Source organism: Misgurnus anguillicaudatus, chromosome 1, assembly GCF_027580225.2.
Source record: "Misgurnus anguillicaudatus chromosome 1, ASM2758022v2, whole genome shotgun sequence".
Lineage (NCBI taxonomy): Eukaryota > Metazoa > Chordata > Actinopteri > Cypriniformes > Cobitidae > Misgurnus > Misgurnus anguillicaudatus.
Window position 1 is genome coordinate 10,057,101 of NC_073337.2, and position 25,258 is coordinate 10,082,358.

The window sequence follows — 25,258 nt, forward strand, 5'->3', positions numbered from 1 at the left end:
TTGTAGTGGTGCCACCTAGTGTTTAGAAAATGACATTTGTCTGATCATAACCAATGCACACATTTTAAAACACTTCTGTGTTGTTTATACTTTAATTTATCGGACAATAAGTGATAGTTGATCATTTGGATACAATTAAAGAGATAGTTCACTCTAAAATAAAAACTCTGTCATCATTTACTCGTCCTCATGCTGCTCTAATCTGCACGAATTTCCTTCTTCTGATGAACACAAAAGAAGATAACCTGATAAATGATGATAAACACACAGCAGTAAGTGACCATAGACTTTCATAGTAGGAATAAAAAAATATGGAATTTAATGGGTACCGTCAACTGTGTGCTTACCATCATTTATCACAATACTTCCAAAATATTTTATTCCTACAATTGAAGTCAATGGTCACGTACTGCTGTGTGTTTACCATCATTTCTCAAAATATATTTTTTGTGTTCATCAGAAAAAAAATCATACAGGTTTGGAACAACATGAGGATGAGTGGATGATGACAGAATTTTCATTTTAAAGTGAACTATCCCTTTAAGACATTTGACATTACTGGTGTGCATCTTGAGACAAATAAACATCACTGGCGTATTTTAAGGTCTGTCAGTGCAAGTTCTTTTCAGTTGAGACAGCTCAAACATGTATTTTGTTCTAGGACTAGACTTAAAGCAGTGGTTCTCAATTCCAGTCCTTGCCCCCCTCCCCTACCAGAAGGTTTTAGATGTCTCCTTATATGAAACACCTGATTTCACTCATCAGGCTCCTTAATTAACACACTAACAAGCTGATGAACTAATCAGATGTTTTTAACATATGGAGACATCTCAAATTTTCTGGGAGGGGGCCGAGGACTGGAATTGAGAACCACTGACTTAAAGGGATGGTTTACCCAAAAATTAAAATTCTCTCATCATTAAGGGGGCATGCACACCAAAGCTTTTACGCCTGTGGCCGGCGCATGTTTCCAATGGAAGCTCTGCAAGAGATTCAAATTTGGGTGAAAAGCTCCGCTCGTCAATGTCAGTTCTCACACGGCCGTCCAATCACAGTGAAGGAGGGGCAGGACAAGTATCACAGCAACCAACCAACTCACAGCTCAAGTAACACAGCTACCAATGCGCTCGGCTGAAGAAAGCTGGTGCTCGGCTGATAAACAGCTGGGATTCGATGTCCTCAAGGCATATTCAGCCACGTTTAAAAGTTTAAAAGCCAAGTTTTGCACAACCCCTTACTCACCCCCCTATTGTTACAAACCTGTATAAATTTCTTTGTTTTGACGAACACGAAAGGAGATATTTTGAGGAATGTTTGTGACCAAACTGTTCTTGATAGTATTCTTTTATCCTACTCATGATCAGTTTAGATATACACATTCCTCAAAATATCTTATCAAAACAAATAAATTATACAGGTTTGTCAAAAGTATATGAGTAAATGATGAGAGAATTTTCATTTTTGGGTGAACTATCCCTTTAAGCCTTATCTGTGAAAGCAGGCCGCACAACCGTTTTATTCAATTTAACCACAAGATGGCGCACTTTACTCACCACTCATAAACTGTGCAACTGGCTGTTGACTGTTTCATTCTCAACCATTTTATGCCAGTGAGAATCAGACTAAAACGACACGAGATGCCCCAAAACTGAACAGTTATGTCTACTTTCCTAATTTATCGTTGATCTTATCACCGAAAACAAAATACACTTTCACTAAAGAGTGAAATTTTGGTGTAATTGCCTATTTGTAATGACTCCAGGTTATTGAAATATTTAACCCAGTTTGCCTAAGTAAAGGTCTTTATTCTTTATGACCACTACATATTATAACGTTAATGCAAGGCTCCAATCTCTGCTGACCAATGGAATTTACAATTTATCCATTATTCTCAATGATTACTGACTATTATACATGAAATACCAGAATGGACTCAGCTGGAAAATGCATGATCAGGTTTACATTACCATAGTAAGTTACCTTTGTTATTACATATACATAAAATACTAACACAACCAAAACTCTGTACGCAGACATATGGATGTTTTAACAGACATTTAAATACTCAAATGTAAATCATGAAGATTACAAAAGGAGACTGAAGATGATCATAAAAAACAAACCAGTGAACTAATTGTTATTTCAAAATAATAAAGAGTACTACACAAACAGTTGTTTTTAAGACGCTTGTATAAAATAGTCAAACCAAATCAATGTTAACGATTTTACGTGTTATTTTAAATGTAAGAAAATAATATTCCAGCTTGATAAAGGTATTTGCATGCGTCTTCAGCAGCGCACTGGTCGTGCTTCTGATAAAGCCAGAGCGCGCGCACATAATTCTCCACTCTGCCGCTCGACGGCTCAACATTTCCGTGCGCGCAGCGAAAGCCATCTGAAGCCTGCTTAAAATGTCGCCAAAATATCAAACTCCAGAAGGCGGATTCGTTGAGCTGTTCTTATCGCCCGTTTAACAAAATGGGGTCTTTCGTGTCGAGCTCCGCCATTTTGTGGCAGAATAACTTACGAGAGGGGTGCGTGTAATGGTTGAATGTAGTCACCCCGTGTCGTTTATATCCGCCAGGCGGTTATTCCAAGGAACCGGGAATAAACTCACTCACCGCCACGCAGCGCAAACCGAACTACTTGAACTGCAGACTCAACGCTTTAACTTGAGCCATTTATGTTTCTGTCAGCCCACATCCAATGACAGTTATGGAATATTTTGTAAAAGCTAAGCTGTGGTTTCAGTCATTTTATGAAATATGTAGAATTTGTACAGAAGTCGTAAAGAACATTACATACAGTCTTATGAAATTTTGTTATATTTTCTGTAACATATTTCTAAAAGAAAACAAACTATTTATTATAGATGTCAATTGGAAAAGATAGCAGACACATTGAAGAACATTTTAACATTTGGCTATATAGTCTTTTTGATTGGTTATTTAAATATATGTGATCTGTGGATAATAAAAAACGTTATTTTACAGATATTGCTTTATTTCTCATATATTTTAATAATATATAGAGTGTAAAGCTCCCCATCCCCCACAGCCTGCTTCTCATGGCCGCTTTCCGTTTTCAACGGTCGGAAAGAATTTTGAGACGTCCCCTTTCCCCCAGCGAGCTTCGTCTATTGTTTGTGAGCGGCGCTGTGGCGGCTGCACTACCACCGTTCACCTGCGTGGGCGCCATGGAGTCGCGCGGCCTCGGGTCTTTTTGTCTCAACTGGATCCCGCTGCCGCTTCACAGTGTGCGCGATTAAACCGGAGCCGCGTCCGTCCCGCACTGTCAAAAAACCCACTCCAAAACCCAACGCAGGCGCAGCCGGTACTGTTGTTTCCCCGTGCAGCCGTGAGCATGACGGGTGAGGTACTGTTAGGCTGAGCTCGGTCAGGTTTACGGGCTGTTCGGGTTGCCGTTGGAGCGGTTTTTCTCCACTCTCCTCATCATCCTCCGCCGTCATTTCTTTAACTTTTCAAACACGCAGCCGCGCCGGAGCGGAGCGGACCGGAGCATGGGATCCCCGGACTCTTAGGAACCGAATCTGAGCCGGGGGTTTGACCGAATTTCAGCGAAACGATGGCGAACTCGACGGGGAAAAGCCACCCCGAGCAGCAGAGGAAAGGACAGGCTTTCCTGGACGAGCTGCGGCAATTTCACCACAGCAGAGGGTGAGCGCGAGACATGAGCGGGAATTTTACTTAGATTCTAACTTGGGTGACCCGCGCTGACCGGGTAAGGGGTCCGGACGGGTCAGGGATGCTCATTCGGGTGTTTTTCTCCACAGGTCTCCATTTAAAAAGGTTCCCGTGGTGGCTGGGAAGGAGCTGGACCTGAGCGCTCTCTATATGAGAGTAGTGTCTTTAGGGGGCTTCGCGAAGGTAAGTTACTACACACACACTAAACTATATTTCTCATCTCTCACACACACTTAACAGCTTCACTCTCAGACTCGGTTCGGTGGATTTAAACGGGGATTTAGTCGTGCATCGGCCTGTGTAAGAGTATGTGTGTATGAGTGAGTGAGTGAGTGAGCGAGTGTGTGTAGGCTCCAGACGCGCACACACACTTTCACACACACTCACTCAAAATTACCGGGCGGCTTTCACGTCGATTATCAGGACTGAGGCACTGCTCCGCGTCGCCGAAGCCCCGTCCGGACCGGCCGTGTGGATCAGCGGGTTTATCTCTCCCGTGTGCCGGAGGATTGGGTGACTGTAGGCCGCATGCAGGCCCGTGTATTCCGCGCTGCTAAAACACCCGCAAACCGTGCCAGATCGCCGGTCCGGATGCGGGGGTCCGGTGGACTCGGACCGGGTTCGTCCCGGAGCAGATCGTGTTTGACACTAGGCTTGTTTTCATCATTTCAGATGGAAAAGTTAAAGTTAGCCGAAGTGCTAATGGGAGTTAGCATGCACATACACACTCAAACAAATACTTCACACACACTCGTGCATCTGGACCGAACCCTCTCACCTCTCTCTCATCACCCTACAGGTGTCTGACAAGAACCAGTGGGCCGACCTTGGCGAGGATTTTCATTTCCCCAGGAGTTGCTCGAATGCTGCTTTTGTTTTGAAACAGTACTACCTTCGGTGAGTCTTTATTTTCTGTGTTCAGCTCGAGCACATGTGCTCAATGTTTACAGGCGCTCCTCTGATGTGATGCACTTCATTCTGGAGCTCGGTTTTGGTCCAGACGTATGTTTTAGGAGTATTCATCTTGTTATCTATTTGTTTAGCGTTGGATGACTTTACTAACTTTAATGCAGGGTGTTGTTTTGAGCACACAGGTCATTAATGCAGCATTATTACACAGGTTTTCAAATATATTTTATAATAATCAAAATAAAACCACACTTTACAGTGATCAGGTGATTGTTTTCGCGTATGTGATGATGGTGTGTTTGGTTTAAGAGTAACTTGCTCTAAGTATGATCCTGTGCTGGGATTTTGTGTCATTTTGCTTACTGAGTTGTTCTGTGCATGTTTTTTAATGTGGTTAAATGATGTTTAGTATCATAAAGAGTGTTTTTTCTGTGTAAAGAAGTGAAAGTGTGTTACTAGCTGAAACACTTCAGAGTACATGTATTATTTTGCTGTTAGTGTATGTACAGTTGTAGTTTGGAGCCTGTGGCGGTGTTGTCTGTTCCCGCTGCTCCATGTGTGTGTCTGTCTGGAGTTTAGTAGGTTATGGAGGGGTGAGGAGGACAGTCAGGGCAGCGGGAGCTTTTGGGCTGTGTGGGCCGCCAGAAGGAGCTGTACACCTACTTTACAACTGACTGAAACTTAATTACTCTACTGTACAACAACTTCATGTCTCTTTTAGTATCTTCATATTTAGTATAGATGAGTCAGAGAAGCCGGTTGTGAATACGAAGAAAGGAGAAAATCTCAGTAAAGTAAGAGATGCACTGCAGAATTACAAGGAATATTAAGTTTTCCTATGTGTGTGTTTCTCTGGAGAGAGAGAGAGAGAGAGAGAGAGAGAGAGAGGCTTGTTAAGGATGGTACAGGTCTCAAGAGAGTTTGCACTGATACAAAGATTCAAATAAATCCAGTTCCAGTCATGCATATTTTTATTAAAAGTTTCATTTAATTTTCACAATCAAAAGGTTTTGTTGCAATATAGCCTTAGAAGCTGGCATGGCATTAGAAAGAAAGGTTTTGGTGCGGTATAATTTCTGATGTAACAGGTTGTTTTTGAAATCCTGAAGCGGTGTGTTATGTTGAGGTGCGAGTATATCTCAGGGACTTTCTCAGGGAAAAATCTAAAGCTTTTGAAAAAGTTAACAGACAAAATCACTTGGATGAAGTGTATTACCTGTAATGGAGAATTGTTGGCATATTTCTGTAACAAAACAATCTCTGGATGGTGCCGCAAGCTGTAATTGAACAAAGTCCAACTTGGTGTCATTAAACATTCAAAACTAGTTTGTTTCGTCTTTGATGTAACAACACCACATTTAAAAGCTCATGTTATATGTTCCTGTTGTTTTGATCGGATCAGGACAGTGGAATATTTTAATTAAAGGACAAGTATTTTACACTTAAAGCCCTGTTTTCAGATTGTTTATGGTGAAATAGAACGGTTTTGACTGAAATTTCGACATATGCGGCTGCCCTGAGAATTTTCGGGTGTTTGTGTTTCACCTCCCACCTCTACAATGGGTTTAATGGTGCACTGGAACAATCCTTCCTAACATGCATTAATATTTCGTTTACAAAGACGTGAAACTCACCGAGTGGTCAGGGGTGTTCACTGATATGCTCACACAAAAATCGCTGCAAAAGATGCTTTCCAACAGGTGTTTTAGCATTCGTTGTAAACTTGTGGACCTATTTTTCCAAACGCCTCACACCTGTACAATCTTCCACTTAGAGCTTGAATAATAGACACACCAGTCCAGGTGGTGGCGCTAATCCGCCTTTGCCAATTGCAAGAATACAAACAACATTCCCGGCGCGGAGTAATACCGTACCTCACAGCACAACTAATACAAGTCAATGGAGTTGGCAAAAACTACGATAAAACCTGTTGGAGTGCGTATATTGCGGCGATTTTTGTGTGGGCATGTCAGTGAACACCCCTGACCACTCTGTGAGTTTCACGTCTTTGTAAACGAAAGTTTAATGCATTTTAGGAAGGATTGTTCCAGTGCACCATTAAACCCATTGTAATGGTGGGAGGTGAAACACAACCACCCGAAAATTCTCGGGGCAGCCGCATATGTCCAAATTTCAGTCAAAACAGTTCTATTTCATCATAAACAATCTGAAAACAGGGCTTTAATGTAAAATACCGAACTTGTCCTTTAAACATAATTTATCAAAACCCTTATTTATGAAGGCAGTTTTAAAGGTTTATCAGCATTAGAAACCCATAAGTTCATCCCACACATGACGCATGGAGGAAAGTTCTGCTGTTTTTTTTTTATTTAGCAGCTCAAGGAAACTCTGAATCCAAGTTAAAGCAAAGTCTGTCCTCAGAGACTGTAGGATTTAGCAACTTTAGCCTTTAGTAACACTAAACTATTGGATCTTGCTTCCTCCAGTTTACCGAGACGCACAGCCGTCACTTACTCAATGATACTTGCTTTAGTGGAAACCACTTGTCTTCTCAGCTAACACCTGTGTGAGTCTTCAGTTATAAGAGTTGTGAATTTTTAGTAGTAGTTCAGAATAGTAAGTCATTGTGTTGTTGCTGTTCTCATCCATCTTCTCTCTCAAACAGTAGTGGGTTTCATTGTGTTCACATCTTAACAGCTGTAAGGAGATGTTGCTTTTTTAAATATTTTTTTAAAGGTTTTAGCTTTGCACCGTGATGCTTACAGCATGTGAAATGAGTCATTTAAATGTGCGATCTATAGTCAGATGCTTCGTCTGCCAACCAAAACACAACACCCATAGGTGTCTCAACGAGTTCATTAGCACCATATCATCATTTTTTTTTAATGCGTTTATAAACTGCACTTTTTAGCGTGAGTGTGATGTCGGAGGTGAACGTTATATGGACAGAACTTGATCCTATTTAGTATGGATGTATGGATTTGAGTTGACACTCGAGTGTTTAGTTAAATAGTAATTACTAGTGTTTATCACCAGTTTACTATTTACTGACTTGTAAACTGTCAATAGTTCCATTGATTATAGTATCTCACATATGACAGTTTTACCATAGTGAAATTTTTTGTTATATATTTATTTAGCCATTTTTGTCTTTATTTAAACGGTAATAGATGAGATGACAGGAAAGTACAGGGAGGAGAGAGGGGTATGGAAACGGCAAATGACCACGAGCCGGGAATTGAACTTGGGTCGGCAAAAGTGCGAAAGCATCACATGTCGGAGCGCTGCCCACTACACCATCGGCTCTGACATATAGTGATAATTTGGACACGTGTTGCAGTGATTGCAAGTATTTGGCAAAACATTCAGACTAAATAGGTCAATGATCTGTTTGGAGAGTCTAAATTGTGTTTTTAGTTGCATGTAAATAGATGTGAGATGGTTTGGTCATCTGATAAGAGATGCAATGTGTTGTGTATTCATGAGGCAGACCACACAATGATATAAAATAATTGTACTGAAACTTCGTTTAATTTATTTTTACTAACCTCCACCATTTAGGTTTCCAAATTCATAGTTTCGATTTTTGCATTTAACAGAAGTGCACATAGACACACTTGCTGCTGTATAAGGATGTATCTGTATATAACACAACTGTTGTAGTGCAGTTTGACATCTCGTGTGCACGCAGGTGAAACTTGACCCTGCTGACTGACTGTGTATCTGTTGGTCTCCAGTAGAGAGCAGCACCAAACTAGATTTCTCTTTCTGGATGTTAAAAAATGGGGCAAGTCTGATATCACAGTTCCTCTTCTGTCAGCATCCTGTTTGTTTTAATCATCCAAGCTCTGGACAGCAGGTGTGATTCCTGGCAGGTGTTTTTATTATTTAAAGTTTGAAGATGAAGCTTTTTAAAAAAAATACAAAGTTAATTCTTAGATTTGAAAGAAAATGTCTAAAGCTATTAGATGTCTCTCTTATCTGAAACATCCAGTTCAGTTCATAAGTCTCTCGGCTGGCAGCTGATGATTTGAATCATGTGTTTTAAATGAGGAATACATTCAGAATGTGCAGTGCTGTTGGTCTGCAACTGAGAACCATTGGTGTCGGTGTCTGTGTATGTGTATGTGTTTTGCATTTTCCTCCTCTGAGACATGTGGAAAGGTAAAAATAAATTCAAATTCTACTAAATCATGTGTTGCTGATATGTTTTTGTGAGGATGAGTTGTATAGTAAGCATGATTTTAGTAGATAATCTATGTGTTCATCTGTCTGTCCAGTGAGTGAGTTGTTTTATATTATTTATGGCGTGCAGATGTCTATATATAGTGAAGTGTATTTGTGTAGTGTGTAGGAGGTGTGTGTGTGTTTTCTGAAGCTCATTCAAGACAGAGCTACTCTGAATGACTCAACAGGGATTCTCTATGTGTGATTATATTACTATCAGTGTCAGATCTGATTCTCTGGCATAAATGTCTTAATGATCTTACAATGAGTACATGCATGGTTCAGTAAACTGATCGTTTTTTTTTTTATTAATAAGTATGGTTCATGTTAGTTTGGCAACTGTGTAGGCATTTCTCCATTATTCTGTATGTTGATGTTTTTGCAGATATTTAGAGAAGTATGAGAAGGTGCATCACTTTGGAGAGGAAGATGATGAAGAGCAGCCAGGGAATCCCAAACCTTTGCTTCCAATCGGTGCAATACCCACATCATACAACTACCAGCAACACACTGTATCAGGTAAAAATGAGCTCGTAACACACACGCATATCAAACAACTACCAGCAACGCACTGTATCATGTAGAGATGAGCTCAAACCGCTCTGACAAACACGCACACAATTGGTTCAGAGGTTACATGTGCAGAACTGAGCTGCACCTGTCAGTTCTCTCAATGCCATAAAGGAAGTCGTATTTGAAGTGGTTAGACTCTATTATGTATGTTTTTCTATAATCTAAATTTTTTCCATTCTCATCTATATTTGATAGGGCTGTCAAAAGATTAATCGCATACAAATAAAAGTTTTTTGCCTAATTTATGTGTGCGCAGGGCACAGTGTGTAATTATTTTATAAATACACACTTTAATGTTTGCATTTAAGAAACATTTACATGTATATTTATATATATATATATATTGCAGTGCTGGGCAAAGATTAATCGCATACAAAATAAAAGTTAATATTAAAAAATAAAAAAAAAGTTTTGCATAATATATGTGTGTTTGCTGTGTGTAATTATTATATATATATATATATTAACAAACTCACATACATATATACATTTCAGAATTGTATTAATTTATATATATATCATTTGTTAAACATTGCTCATGTGTTAAAGCCTCTTTAGAGGAAAAACGTCCTAAAAGTGATGATTTATGCATGAAGTTTTTATTCTGTTAAAATCTCAATCCTAGTAATTACAGCTCAAGTTAATGTAATAGTTTAAACTCCTAACCTATTGTCTAGTTTATTAGATAAAACTAAGTTAGAGGTTTTCTCACACATACACAAAGGTTTTGCTGGTATTTTAAACACTTGCATATATTATTTAAACTAAATACTGTTTTGCATAGATGTGGTGTAAAGTATTGCAACCCTTTTTGTAATCAAGTTTTTTGTGAATTTGTTTCTGCGATTGACAGAATATCTTCGCCAAAGCTACGGGCTGTCGACAGATTTCGTTCCTCCATCCGATTACAACAAACTGGTGCTGTCTCTCCTGTCTGGGCTCCCAAATGAAGTGGACTTTGCCATTAACGTGTGCACGCTGCTGTCCAATGAGAGCAAACATGCCATGCAGCTTGAGAAAGAACCCAAACTCATCACGCTGCTGCTGGCTCACACAGGCGTCTTCGATGACTGTACGTTTCTTGTGAATTAACGCTGTACGTCTACAGTTGTGTGTGCATGTGCAAGTTTATAATGCCTCGTGTGTTTGTCCTGCAGCGTTAGGAAGCTTCTCTGTTGTATTTGGAACAGACTGGCAGGAGAAAACATCACGAGACTTTGTGAAGGTAAGAGAAACTTCCTCTACCAAGTGTGTTCAAACTTAGCGATTCATTTGTTTGTGAATGGAGTTTTTACTTCTCGGTTCATCAGCTTACTTGTGTAAGTACATCAATTGTCCTGAGTTGCAAAGCTGGACATAAACATTTGTAAGCCGCTGTGGTTGAGAAGGCAAATGGGCAGAGCTTTCTGGGAAACCAACTTGCAATACCTAGAGGCATTTTGTCAAAAACATTGCGCATCTTTGATCAGACCCAGAAGGCTAAAGTCATTGATTCTCGAGAAGGCATCACTTTGTACTTGCTTATCGTTTATCTTTTTTTTTACCAAGTTATATTCAAGGTCCTCTGAAAGTCATGTGATAAGTAAGCAATTTTAGTGTCTGTACTGTTGAACAGGCTGTTTGTATAAATGCAAAATCGAGCTAAACTATGTTTTATGCCATGTCTTCTGTACATTGATGTCTTTGGACACTTTTGATATTTTTGCACACTCCCTTGAACATACCTCATATTGCCACTTGTACTGCAATGGCCACTGGCCATATATTGAATATATCTCATCTCTCTCTAATGCAATCTTTTAACCGCACCTTACCCATTGTCATTTTGCATTAATCTGACTCTGCCTCTCTACCTCAAAACCTTTGCACTCCATATCATAGTCTATTGTATATACAATACATACATGCATATAAACGCACAAACGATATATTTGTAATATCGCTATTTGCACTTATGGTTAGATGCTAACTGCATTTCATTGGCCCTGTACTTGGCCAAAGTTTAATTTAATCTGAAAACGTATGAGAAGACCTGTAGATGGAGCAATTAAATTCATAATTGTTTTTGTCCCGTATAGTTTTGGAAAGATGTCATTGAAGACAATGAAGTGAAAGATCTCATCTCAGACAAGAGCTGCACACCCCAAAGTATGTGGATATTCACGCGCCAGCCGCACTTTCATTTCCTTTGATGTGGTGGTTATTTAATCTTGATATAGTTTCACTTTGAGTTGACTTGTTGGATAAGTGTGTGTTGTGTGTTTCCCAAATCGTATCAGAGACAAGGCACATCTACACCTCTCTCTTCCACCCGCCACGCAACGTGGGCATCGGAGACAGAGAGGGTCAACGGGTGTTGCAGGTGGCCATGATTTTGAGAAACTTGTCATTCGAGGAGACCAACATCAAACTCCTGGCAGCTAATCGCACGTGTCTGCGTTTTCTCTTACTATGTGCGCACTGCACCTTCATTCAGCTGCGGCAGCTAGGTCTGGACACGCTCGGCAATGTCGCAGGAGAGGTTAGAGTTCACATGCTGGGAATTTTGGTCTCTTCTTATTTTATCAGTTAAACTTAAACTTGGCTTGATATTTTATGGTTACCCACCTGGTTTTGGTGTTGTTTACATCATTACATGTTGTTGTTCTTTTTCAGCTTCAGCTGGATCCGGTTGATTTTCGAACAACACACTTGATGTTTCACACCATCACGAAATGTTTGATGTCACGGGATCGTTTTCTTAAAATGAGAGGTAAACAGCGTATACTGTGCGTCTGTGTACCCAAAAGTGTTTAAATGCTTTCTACCTGCCTAGAAATAGCAAGTAGCAAATTATAGTTTGTGGAAGTACTTCAACACAGGAAATGAAACTGTGCTCATTAATGGTCACTGCATCAATGCAGTTGCCCATACGTTAAATAAAATCAGAAATAAAATATTTATTCTGCAGCCATGGAGATCTTGGGAAACATAAGCAAGGTGGAAGATAATGGCGTATTGATTTGCGAGTATGTGGATCAGGAGTCGTATCGAGAGGTCATTACCCTCCTAACGCTACCGGACATCATGCTGGTCATCTCAGCTCTGGAGGTTCTGTATCAGCTAGCTGAGCTCGGGGAGGTCACGTGCACTAAAATCGCATTAGTGGACAAAAGCATAGGTACATCACTGCTAAACTCCTGATTATCTGTTTGCCTACCACAAGTAATTGTGAATTAACAGAGAGATATGTGTCTCAGATCTTCTAGTGCGGCTGGTGTCAGTGGACCTGCACACATTTGGACCAGATGCCCTGACGGCGATAAAACTCATTGAGCATCAAGCATCCAGCTGTCAGGTCTCAGAGGTTCGACCGCAACTTGTAGAGAACGTTCCCCCTCCCACACAAGGTGTCCCCGGGGCTGGTAAGTTTCCTTGTCAAGTATATTTGTTTCTGTGTGTAATAAAGCATTTTTTGAAGGAACTATTGAAATTTTAAAAATTTGTGACATTAGTGTCTTGCTCTGGTCAAAATAAAAAGGCAGAGATTTTATAGGTCTTTGCAAATACAGGAGATGTCATTGTTTATAATTATTATTATTATGTGCTGCCCTCTTTTGGTTAGCAGGGTGAACTAGTTTTCAGTCTTGAACTACTGCAAAATAGAAATAAGTTTAATACAGGATAATGTACAGCTGGTTTCCCAAACCTTCCTTCATGCCAAAGCTCATTGTTTCACAAACGTTTAATTGGACTACTTTCATTGTAGTGAATAGAGCACCGGCTCTCTCTGCCCCTCCACCTGGAATTCTGGAAGTGGATGGAGAGAAATTCACAGTTCAGTGGTAAGAATCAATACCTTTTCTATTCGTACAATTCAAGTTCATGACATTTTCTTGTTTTTTATGAATCCTTTACATGCTTTCTGTAGGCTAAATGCACATTTTGAGGTTCACTCGGAGGGCTCGGTGTCTCGCTCTGAGATGTACTCGGAATATTTGTCGACCTGCAGTAAGATGTCGCGGAGTGCTGTGCTGACATCCAACAACTTCTACAAATGCGTGAGGTTTGTGCAGATGCTGCAGAGTTTTGTTTTTCTCTTCTAAATAGTAATCCTTGACTTTCTGAAGCTCAGAAGATAAAAGCTGTCTTTGTCTGTTACTTAGGACGCTTTTTCCTAATCACACGGTAAAGCGGGTGGAGGACTCGCGGCTGAGCGGGCAGGCACAAATTCATGTGGTTGGGGTGCGCAAGAGGCCTATTCCTCTTCCTGTTCAGCTCTATTATCAGCAACAGCAGGCCAATCCTGCAATAATTCCCAAACCTGAAGCCCCCTCAGAATCCCCTCAGCCTCAGTCAGGTATGGACACTCTTTTAACCATTTTGACTCTTGAAATGTTATGTCCATAAAGGTGCTAATATTTTAATTTTATGTACAGTGCCGCCTCCTGTTGCAGGTGGGCAGTTCATCCGGGCACCAGCACCAAGCCTTAATGCCAGCCAGGCAGCACCACAGGTGGCCTTGACCATGCACGGGACTCCCAGTGCTCCTGCGCCATCTCCGACTGTTCCACGGCTCACAATGAATCCACCAGGACAAGTCGGGCCACCCCTCTGCCCTCCGGCCACTGCTCCAGTCCCCCCACGATCCAATGACATTCTGAAGACAGCTATGATCCAGAGCTCCATCCCCACAGCCTCTCCTGCTGTTCCCAACCACAGCACTGCTGCCACTGGCTCTCCTACCCAGCAACCCTTGCTCCACCATGCTCCTGTTACACTGATCCAGCAGGCGGCACCCCAGGGACACATATTTACAGGGAGGATGCAAGGTGTTTGTCCTTCAGTAGGCCAGCAACACCTGGCTGCCCCTCAGACACAGCAAGGTGGCCCTTCCCAGGAGGCTGTGGTACTCGCGCCCACTCAGTATGTGAGCGCAGCTTGCACCTCACTTATGGCGGGAGGGCAGGTGGTTACTGTTGCAGGTGTACAGGGCACTCAAGGGCCCCGTGTTGCATTTCAGAACATCGCCCCCAAACCTGCACCACAAGCACAGTCGTCACAACCTCAGCAACAACAACAACAGCAGCAGCAGAGTTTAGTCATTGTCAGTCCCAATCCACAACCCAACGCTGCTTTTGCTCCAGCTATTCATCAAATTGTGTTAACCAACCCATCAGCTATGTCCAGCACTCAGACCATTCAGGTACCAGGGCAGCCCATTGGACCTTCACAGCCTGTGGCATCTCCTGGCCAGTCTGCTGCTGTTCCAAATGCACCGGTCCCTAACCCCACCCCGGTCCAGCAGGGCCAGACACATTCAGTCAACCAAATGCTGTCTGTCAAGCGACATCAGCAGCCGTTTCATCTTAAGCCGCCTCCACCACCTCCTCCACCGCTTCCTCCACCTACCCAGCCTACCTCCACAGAATCGAGTCTGATCAAACAGTTACTGCTTCCAAAACGTGGTCCTTCCACCCCTGGCGGAAAACTCATTCTCCCTGCTCCTCAAGTCCCAGCCCCTGCCAACAATAGAGCTCCCAGCCCCCAAGTCGTATACCAGGTAAACAACAGCAGTCAGGGAATGCCTCAGGCACAGTTAAACGTGCAGCTCGTGCAGAGTCCCTTGCAGGCAACCGGTGCTGTCCCCATCTCCATCCTACCTGGGCAGATCATATCCACCTCTACCCCTGGCACCCTTCTGCAGGCTGCACCCAGCAACCAAGTTACCTTCACAGTAGTGCCAAACTCTGGCTTTCCCGCTGCGGCGGCCGTCAGCCAGGCAGCACCGACTCCTGTTGTATCTCAGAGCGGCCTGTCTGTCAGCACAGCTCCACCCACAATTGGCCTGCAATTGACTCCACCTCTGCCAATTACTGGAGCTACTTGCCCTGCGCCACCCCTCCGAGGTGACAAAATCATCTGCCAGAAGGAGGAGGAGGCCAAGGATGATACAGGACTCCACATCCACGAGCGCAGGATTGAGGTCATGGAGAATTCTTCCGTCGCTGATGGTTCATCCAAAACCAGCAACGGGGACTCTGCAAAGGTGGATGGACCTGCAGGCAAGCTGCTCAACGGGAGGAAATGTGACTCAAGTCTACCTCCGTACCACTCAGGGAACAGCCAGGCAGAGGCTGGGCAGGGCACGCAAGTGCGGAATGGCCCTGCAACACAAGGAGGAGATGGCCCTGGAAAGCAGACCTCGGGCGGACTGCCCTCTGAGCCCAAAAAGCTCATGGTTAACGGGGTCTGTGACTTTGAACGATCCGATGCCACTATTGGTACCCATCCAAGCAAAAACATTCCAAATCATAAGGCTTCCAAACACATGGGGAACGGGGAGGTGCTGTCCCATCAGAAAGCGCACGGGCCTTTAGCCCTCATGGACTCTATTGCTGCTCCACAGCAGGACACTGCCAAAGCAGAGCAGGCAGAACGCCTGGCCAACGGGCCCAGGATTTCCAGTCACAGTGCTGAGATCTCCAACGGCCCCTCAGTCCAGAACTCAGAGATACTGGGCATAAGGCAACAGCACCAACCTCATAACCACTCCCCGCCTCCACCCGCAGTGCTGTCGAACCTCCAACATTCACCTAGAGAGGAGTTGATCTCACCTCCCGCTAATGGCACATCTGAAAGCCGGCCGCTAAAGAGACCACTGGAGGACGGGGATAGCGGTGCCTCCGGAATCCCAGCGAAAATGGGCGTACGAATAGTGACCATCAGTGACCCAAACAATGCTGGCAACAGCGCCACCATGGTGGCCGTGCCTGCAGGTGCAGATCCAAGCACAGTAGCAAAAGTAGCAATAGAGAACGCAGTGCAGCAGAGACCAAGTGTGCCCTCGCCGCCTACTGAAACCAACACTCAGGTAATGTATTTTTACCAAACAAAATTCGAGAGAGTTCGATTTTGTTTAAATGCAAGTTTCAACATTTCTGTTTATCTCAATAGCAGCCTGTTTCAGGGCAGACTTCTCCTCCAGTGGACCAGGCTGCACAAGGAATCAGTCAGAATTCGCAAGCTCCTGCCCCCTCTACAGATCAAGCACGTAAACCTGGACAGAACTTTAAATGTCTGTGGCATGCATGCAAAAGGTAAGAATTGCTAATTGTTTTGAAATGTTGGTATACAAAAAAAACCTATGTTTATTTTTTATGTATATGTCATTTCAGATGGTTTGAAACGCCATCACAGGTGTTCTACCATGCAGCTACTCTTCATGGCAGTAAAGACTCGTATCCAGGCCAGTGCCTCTGGGAGGGCTGTGATCCTTTTCCTCGACAAAGACTGTCCTTCGTCACGCATCTGCAGGCACGAACCATCTTTTCTGAATTGGTGTAATGGTAGCTGAAGTTTGTGTGTGTTATTAATGTGTTTGTGTTCTTCAGGATAAGCATTGCTCGAAGGATGCGCTCTTAGCGGCACTCAAACTGGAGGAGCAAACACAAGCCCCCAACACTTCCAAGTATGTAGAGCTCTTTAAGTTTTTTTCCTGTTTTCATGCTTTGGAAATTTCAATATTGATGTGTTTTGCAGATCTCCTCCAGCTGCGGTCACCAGTCCTCCGCCCGTTCCCAGGCCGCAAAAAGCGCTTGTCAATCACCCCAGCGCCGCTTTGATGGCTCTACGCAGGGGCTCGCGAAATCTCGTGTTCAGGGACTTCACAGTGAGTATATCAAGAAATACCTAACAATATCTTTTGAGAACGGATTCGTTTTGCACACGCATCCAAATTTATTAGTGTGAAAATCCCACTTCCATTGTTTGAGATGTGTCTCATAATGTTTTTTTCTCTGCTAAGGATGATAAGGAGGGACCAATGACCAAACACATCAGACTAACCGCTGCCTTAACATTAAAGAACATCACAAAGTACTCAGACTGTGGACGAAAGTAAGTTAATAGGTGTTGCTCCCACAATGCAAAATAAACATGACCTGGAGACTCTTTGTAACTTTTAAATCCAATGATGCCTGATCACTGTAAAACGGTTGTTGTGTGTTGTGCTTTCAGGTTGGTAAGGCGGCATGAAAATCATCTCTCTGTGCTGGCGCTGAGCAGTATGGAAGTCTCCACCACGCTCGCTAAATGCCTTTACGAACTGACGCGCTCTTTGCAGGCCTGAGCTCAGCTCAATTCAACCCAAAAAGCTTCAAAAGGAAATAAAGAAATCCCCGTTCTGCTGCCACACAGGTCGCCAGCAGTGTTGGGTGACGGGGTGACATCTCTCGCCCCTCTGAAACCCCACCCCACCTCTGTCTCCATTCCACTGATACCCCCCCTTCCTACACCCTTATGAACTGCCACGGGTCTTCCACCAGCCACTCAGAAACCAGCGCTCATTTCACTCTTCTAACCGCCTCGTCACGCCCGGCCCAACGAGCACACTTTTGTAGTCCCAGAGGAGCGCCGCTGATCGGGGCAGGGGATTATGTGGGCGGGGCAAGTGGACAAACGGTGCGGGTTGGCAGAGGTGTGGCTAGACAATTTGTTTCTTGTTTTTTCTTTGTAACTTGATAGCTTGGTTTTCTTACTTGAGCCGATTATATTTTCACTTATTTATTATTGAAATAAATACCGATATGAGTAAATGAGAGAAAAACAAATAGTGTAAATATTTGTGAATAGATATAAAGTTAAATGAGTCTCCTTCATGCCGCTGCAGCCCGTTGGTATCAGAAGCATTACTTTAGTAGATTCAGACTCACCCCCCGGTTACTCGTGTGAGATGTGATTCTGTACTCAGCAGTGGATGAATGTACTTAGCCCTGTAAATATTCTGCGAAGGTACTGAGGCTGTAAAGTTTTGGGAGGGCTAGCAGAGGCCTACAAGATTTTTCTTTGTGGAACTGTGATATTTTCCCTCTCCTCCTCCTCCCTCCTTTTCTTTTTGTACTATGTAACTTGTAGAACTCATTTTGCTGGATGAAAGAGTATGAAATAATATATCATATGTCATTTTGTAGAAGAGATGAAAAAACACAAATATTGAAGGTATTCCCCACAACCTGTATTCACTGTAATGCCAGCGTACGAGCTAACCGCCCGTGCGCACGTCTTTTTGTATTTGTAAATTGGTTTAAATACATGGAGTTTTATACAGGTTTTCTCCTGTGTTCTTTGCTTTCTGTGCAGGTATGATATTTTCCTCCAGATCGTTTTTCTATCTTAATATAGTGTGGGGATTTTATTGTACTATTTTGTTTTCCATTCATTCTTACGACCACGCCACATTCCGGCTCCCGGACCCCAGGCTGTCCTCTCTGCTGTGTGTTGTGTAACATTTATTACTGCCTGTTGTGTTAGCATCCCAGCGGGGTCACAACCCCCCTCCCCTCACCGTTTTTGCAGTGTCTGTAGGGTGTGCGATGATACATATATCTAACAGTCTGATATAGATTGGTTTCATTTACTTTGGTGACTGTTTATAGTTTTTAAATAAAAGAATGAACATTTTTGCCATGCTTTTGACACGCTGTTTTCTTTGTGCACTTTTTATAAAACATTTATCTGTTTTTGTGAGAAGAAGACACTTGGATCTATAGTGCATACTCATCATTTACAGGTAAAAATCGAGACACTTCATGCGTTTTTGATAAAGGTTGCAAGTTTTCAGGATCAGAATTGATCTTCCTGGTGTTCTTAAATCGCTTTATGTATTTTATTAATTTCCACTTGAGAATTTTTGGTGTAAAAAGTGAAAGTCACATGGTAATCCTCCTGATATACTGTATCAGACCCTTTGTTTGTGACTTGGAAGTCTCTTTAGTTAGGTCTCCATTATTTAAAGGGGACATATCATGAAAATCTGACTTTTTCCATGTTTAAGTGCTATGATTGGGTCCCCAGTGCTATCAACCCTGAAAATGTGTAAAAGAACAACCCAGTAACTTTGGTTTACCAAAACTTTCTATGCAAGCATGTGAAAAAATAGGTGATTGAAATTTGGCTCCCCTTGTGATGTCAGAAGGTGATCTTATTGTAATGATACCGCCCCTTAATCTGCACTATCAAACCCACGGCACTGCCATTGAGTATAGATATCAGCTCATTTGCATTTAAAGGACACACCCAAAAAAGGCACATTTTGGCCCACATCTACAAGGTTGCAATTTTAACATGATGCAATAAATTATCTGTGGAGTATTTTTAGCTAGAACTTCACATATGTACTTTGGGGACACCAAAGATTGATTTGACGTCTTAAAAAAGTCTTGTGAAATGTCCCCTTTAAACGAAACACTTCTGACATTTGTTAATAGAAAGCTTCTCTCTGATGATCTAATTTCTTTACTAATGAATATAATTCTTCACATATTCATTAATTCAAAGTGATTCAAATTGCACGGGATTTCTAGAAAAATCTATTTAACACAGCAAAGCTTGCACAGAAAGCCGCTCTGGTATGTTTTGTACAACATCAGTCTTTTCACCAGAGGTCCTTTCTGATGGCCGTTGATGAATGTTCAATAAAAACGTATAAACTTCAGTGTCTGGAACTAACCCCTGTTTGTACTTTAAAAAAAATGCAAAATGATGCTAACTTTAATCATGTAAATCAGGTCATGTGGTGATTTGCATCCATTACATTGCTGAAAGTAATGCGAGAGAAACAAAACTTTCAAATATTCGTTCCTGGGGCTCAAATGGTTAAATCTCTGAACAGATCCCCTACACTCGCTGTTAAAACTGCAAATTTATGAGTGGAGCTTTCACTTTCAAGAACTAAAGTTCAATTAACGGTTTTCAACGAGGGGCAACCAATCGGATCTCTCTAATAAAGCCAATACGGAAGTGATTTAAACTGCAATTCATTGACCGCTAGAAACGGGACTCCAAAAGGGAGTCAATTCCTATAGACACCTGTGTTGAAATACCCAACTTTGCAGCAGGAAATACTTTGTTTACAGCCTAGTACAAAAAGTGTTTTTGGTCTGTATAGCTAATTTGCCCTTCATGACAACTGTAAGGGGGGGTGAATGATTTTGTAACTCATCCGTTTAAATTATATCAAGCCTTAAAGTTCTGCATAATCAAGGGTGTGTCCATTTAAGTGATGGGTGAACTGCCACTACTGCCGCGCTAGGCCATTTTTGGTTATCTGCGAGTAATGCACTGTGACGACGAGTAGTACTCCAAGATGGCGACGGCAGGCTCCAACAACCATTGGCTTCAAAAAAGCTCTTCACAAACCTATGGGTGACGTCACAGACACTATGCTCATATTTTTTACAGTTTATGTTTTTAACATGTCTTTCATCATAAAAATATTCCATGTTAAGCAGTGCAAATTCAGTGGCGTGGCAGAGAATTACATTGCTGGGCCCTCTGGTGGTTCTGACTAAAAGTAATAAAGCTACAGACAAATCTCGCGAGATGATGGGTTTAGGGTTAGGTTTGGGGGTAGGGTTGAAAACAGCGCTCATTCCAGCAAGATTTTGGCTGTAGGTTTATCCCTTCTAGTTACAACCCTCTCTGTTGGTTATTTATGTGCAATGTATAGATGGTTTCAGCAGTAACAACATAAACAAGTGGCTTTCGTGGTCAACACGTAACTTCCGGTAAACTCCGCTAGGAATAAATAACAACAAAGTCCTTTGAAGGTAGTTTATACTTTAAACTGAAATCGGAAGTAAAGTTCGGACCAGACGTGTAATTGCATCACCGCACGTGCGTCTGATGAAACCATCTATTGCTGTAGCCTCCAGTGGTGATTCATGTACACTCCATTGCTGGGCCCTCCGATGTTGTTTTTTTGTTTGCACTCCATTGTTGGGCCTTCTGGTGTTGATGTATTGCACTCCTGGCCTCTCCTGTGGTTATTTGTGTGCATTGCATTGCTGGGCCCCTGGTGGTAATTTGTGTAAAATTGCAGTCCTGGCCTCTCCAGTGGTTATTCATGTGCACTACATTGTTGTGCCCTCCGGTTTTGTGCATCGTTGTTCATACTATAATGACACTTTAAAGATTAAGATTTTTAAACTTAAGGTAGAGGAGTAAACATGAACAACGCCCTCCTGTGGTGATCTGTGTAAATTACATCGCTGTTTAGACTATAATGACACTGTAAAGATTAGGATTTTAAACCATAGACTGTAAAAAAAGATGGACGACGCGACGTCGCCTCCCTCCATTGTAAAGCCAAAAATGTCCGACCATGGTTGCCACCATGTTACGTAAAAACGTCAGTTTGGAGCCAAGGCATGCGCAGAAGGAATCGTCCGTGGAGCCAGAGGCGGAGCCGCGGTATCAAACTTCCGCCCAACCGCTCAGGCGACCAATTCAACCACGCCAATCATAACGACATGCCCCGTTTCTATAGCATCAAATTACTAGCTAAAATGAAACTTATCACAAAAATGAACACTTGAACATATATCATTGTGATAACAACTACCTTAAAGGACCAAAACCATCTTTTGGGCGGGGTTTATGACTTGTACTACAGCCAGCCACCAGGGGGCGATGAAATAGCCAGAGGCTTCACTTCTCAAGACTTAGGGCCTGTTTACACGAAAACGCTTGAGGGTGAAAACATAAAAATATTTTATCAAATGTGCCTTTCGTTTACACGGCGACGGCGTTTTGGGGGCTTAAAAACGCAAAAAAGTGAAACCACTTTGCAGAGTGGAAATCTTAAAAACGATCTACCGTCGCGTTCTCGTCTAAAGAGTAAAACGCAAAAGTCAGCTCACGGTGGCTCTCGTTGCGTACTCGTTTATGTCACAGGCATGCGCCAGTTCAGGAAAATAACAACAAACATGTCGGATTATTTCCATACGTCAGACCTTCATGTTGCCATAGCAGCTCTCATAAATATACAAGAATCTTTCCAGCAGTTGTACAAAATATTCACATCTAGTATTACTGATCAGAGAATGCGCATTAATTACCTCAGTCAAACTGTGGATACGCCAATTCATCGGAGGCAAACCAGGCGACTTTGGACGAGACCTGGGAGAACCAGGAAGAAGGTTGTACGCAGGCATACAGACTTGGTGTTGTTTTGTGTCATTGCTTCACATGGCCACCTAGCCGCCTGGAGTGCATACTACATCGAATACCACACACTTTTGCGTCACCATATGCACACAGATATTCCCCTCAAGACACTTGTATAAACGCGAAATAAAAAGTGATAATGCAACGCCACTTTTGCGGTTTCTTTTTAGATCATTCAGATGTAAACATAGCCTTGTGATGCACACCCGTTTTAAACTCAAGATAGAGGAGTAAAAATGAACAACGCCCTCCTGTGGCGCTCTGTGTAAATTACATTGCTGTTCAGACTATAATGACACTTTAAAGATTAAGATTTTTAAACTTAAGGTAGGGGAATTAAATGAACAACGCCCCCTGTGGCGATCTGTGTAAATTACATCGCTGTTTAGACTATAATCATTATAATGACACTTTAAAGATTAAGATTTTTAAACTCAAGGTAGAAGAATGAAATGAACAACGCCCCCCTGTGGCGATCTGTGTAAATTACATCGCTGTTTAGACTTAATGACACTGTAAAGATTAAGATTTTTAAACTCAAGGTATATGAGTAAATAGGAACAACGCCCTCCTGTGGTGATCTGGGTAAATTACATCTCTGTTCAGACTATAATGACACTTTAAAGATTAGGTAGAGGAGTAAAAATGAACAACGCCCTCCTGTGGTGATCTGTGTAAATTACATCGCTGTTCAGACTATAATGACACTTTAAAGATTAGGTAGAGGAGTAAAAATGAACAACGCCCTCCTGTGGTTATCTGTGTAAATTACATCGCTGTTCAGACTATAATGACACTTTAAAGATTAAGATTTTAAACTCAAGGTAGAGGAGTAAAAATGAACAACGCCCTCCTGTGGTTATCTGTGTAAATTACATCGCTGTTCAGACTATAATGACATTTTAAAGATTAAGATTTTAAACTCAAGGTAGGGGAATTAAATGAACAACGCCCTCCTGTGGTGAACTTTGTAAATTACATTGCTGTTCAGACTATAATGACACTTTAAAGATTAGGTAGAGGAGTAAAAATGAACAACGCCCTCCTGTGGTGATCTGTGTAAATAACATCGCTGTTCAGATTATAATGACACTTTAAAGATTAAGATTTTTAAACTCAAGGTAGGGGAATTAAATGAACAACGCCCCCTGTGGCGATCTGTGTAAATTACATAGCTGTTTAGACTATAATCATTATAACGACACTATAAAGATTAAGATTTTTAAACTCAAGGTAGGGGAATTAAATGAACAACGCCCCCTGTGGCGATCTGTGTAAATTACATAGCTGTTTAGACTATAATCATTATAACGACACTATAAAGATTAAGATTTTTAAACTCAAGGTAGGGGAATTAAATGAACAACGCCCCCTGTGGCGATCTGTGTAAATTACATCGCTGTTTAGACTATAATGACACTGTAAAGATTAAGATTTTTAAACTCAAGGTATATGAGTAAATAGGAACAACGCCCTCCTGTGGTGATCTGTGTAAATTACATCGCTGTTTATACTGTAATGACACTTTAAAAATTAAGATTTTTAAACTCAAGGTATAGGAGTAAATAGAAACAACGCCCTCCTGTGGTGATTTGTGTAAATTACATCGCTGTTTAGACTATAATCATTATAATGACACTATAAAGATAAAGATTTTTAAACTCAAGGTAGAGGAATGAAATGAACAACGCCCCCCTGTGGCGATCTGTGTAAATTACATCGCTGTTCAGACTATAATGACACTTTAAAGATAAGGATTTTAAACTCAAAGTAGAGCAGTAAAAATGAACAACGCCCTCCTGTGGTGATCTGTGTAAATTACATCGCTGTTCAGACTATAATGACACTTTAAAGATAAGGATTTTAAACTCAAAGTAGAGCAGTAAAAATGAACAACGCCCTCCTGTGGTGATCTGTGTAAATTACATTGCTGTTCAGACTATGGTCCTGTCCCAAATGGCACACTCCGGACTTGTGGTCCTCCTCAGAGTCCACACTTTGATGACATCACGTAGTCCAGACTTTAGGGACCCTTAATACGAGTCCACGTGGGTGCAACGGAGTCGTATTTTGGGACAGACTCGAGCGTCACACCGGAAATAGGTAGAGAAGTTGCCCGTCAGTGTGAGCTCCTCCCTTCCGTCGTCTGATTGGTCTGATTGCTCTTTCGCAAGGACTTCTGGGTTGGTAAAGTGCGCGAAGCCTGCTGCAGTGCGGGCTTCGCTGAAGACCGCATCAAGGGGGCAAAGGAGGCGCTGATGAGCACACTTCAAAGCGTAAAAATGACAGATGGGACACCCTACGGACTCGTGGACTAAGCGAGCACGCGCAATTTAAGGCCACGAGACCGAAAGTCCACATGAAGTGCGCCATTTGGGACAGGGCCTATAATGACATTTTAAAGATTAAGATTTTAAACTCAAGGTAGAAGAATTAAATGAACAACGCCCTCCTGTGGTTATCTGTGTAAATTACATCGCTGTTCAGACTATAACGACACTTTAAAGATTAAGATTTTTAAACTCAAGGTAGGGGAATTAAATGAACAACGCCCTCCTGTGGTGATCTTTGTAAATTACATTGCTGTTCAGACTATAATGACACTTTAAAGATTAAGATTTTTAAACTCAAGGTAGAGGAATGAAATAAACAACGCCCTCCTGTGGTGAACTGTGTAGATAACATCGCTGTTCAGATTATAATGACATTTTAAAGATTAAGATTTTAAACTCAAGGTAGTAGAAGAATGAAATGAACAACGCCCCCTTGTGGCGATCTGTGTAAATTACATCGCTGTTCAGATTATAATGACATTTTAAAGATTAAGATTTTTAAACTCAAGGTAGAGGAGTAAAAATGAACAACGCCCTCCTGTGGTGATCTGTGTAAATTACATC

General features: G+C 42.0%; 1 protein-coding gene across 1 annotated transcript; it reads left to right on the top strand.

Moving 5' to 3' along the window:
* The first annotated feature begins 3,103 nt into the window (after positions 1–3,103).
* arid2 (AT-rich interactive domain 2) lies at positions 3,104–18,817 on the top strand. Its single transcript, XM_073863570.1, has 21 exons — positions 3,104–3,677; positions 3,794–3,887; positions 4,504–4,601; positions 9,187–9,320; positions 10,228–10,446; positions 10,532–10,599; positions 11,453–11,522; positions 11,654–11,895; positions 12,030–12,126; positions 12,325–12,534; positions 12,614–12,778; positions 13,123–13,198; positions 13,285–13,419; positions 13,520–13,713; positions 13,793–16,227; positions 16,314–16,453; positions 16,532–16,670; positions 16,748–16,824; positions 16,896–17,025; positions 17,161–17,252; positions 17,373–18,817. The coding sequence occupies exons 1-21, from the start codon at positions 3,586–3,588 to the stop codon at positions 17,482–17,484; spliced, it is 5,019 nt and encodes a 1,672-aa protein (XP_073719671.1). The 5' UTR covers positions 3,104–3,585; the 3' UTR covers positions 17,485–18,817.
* The last annotated feature ends 6,441 nt before the right edge of the window (positions 18,818–25,258 follow it).

Excerpts from the sequence above, each read along its gene's own strand:
- arid2 (XM_073863570.1), top strand. The coding sequence starts at position 3,586 with ATGGCGAACTCGACGGGGAAAAGCCACCCCGAGCAGCAGAGGAAAGGA. Across the intron at positions 16,228-16,313 it reads CTACTGAAACCAACACTCAG|CCTGTTTCAGGGCAGACTTC; the intron begins GTAATGTATTTT and ends TCTCAATAGCAG. Across the intron at positions 16,454-16,531 it reads CTGTGGCATGCATGCAAAAG|ATGGTTTGAAACGCCATCAC; the intron begins GTAAGAATTGCT and ends ATGTCATTTCAG.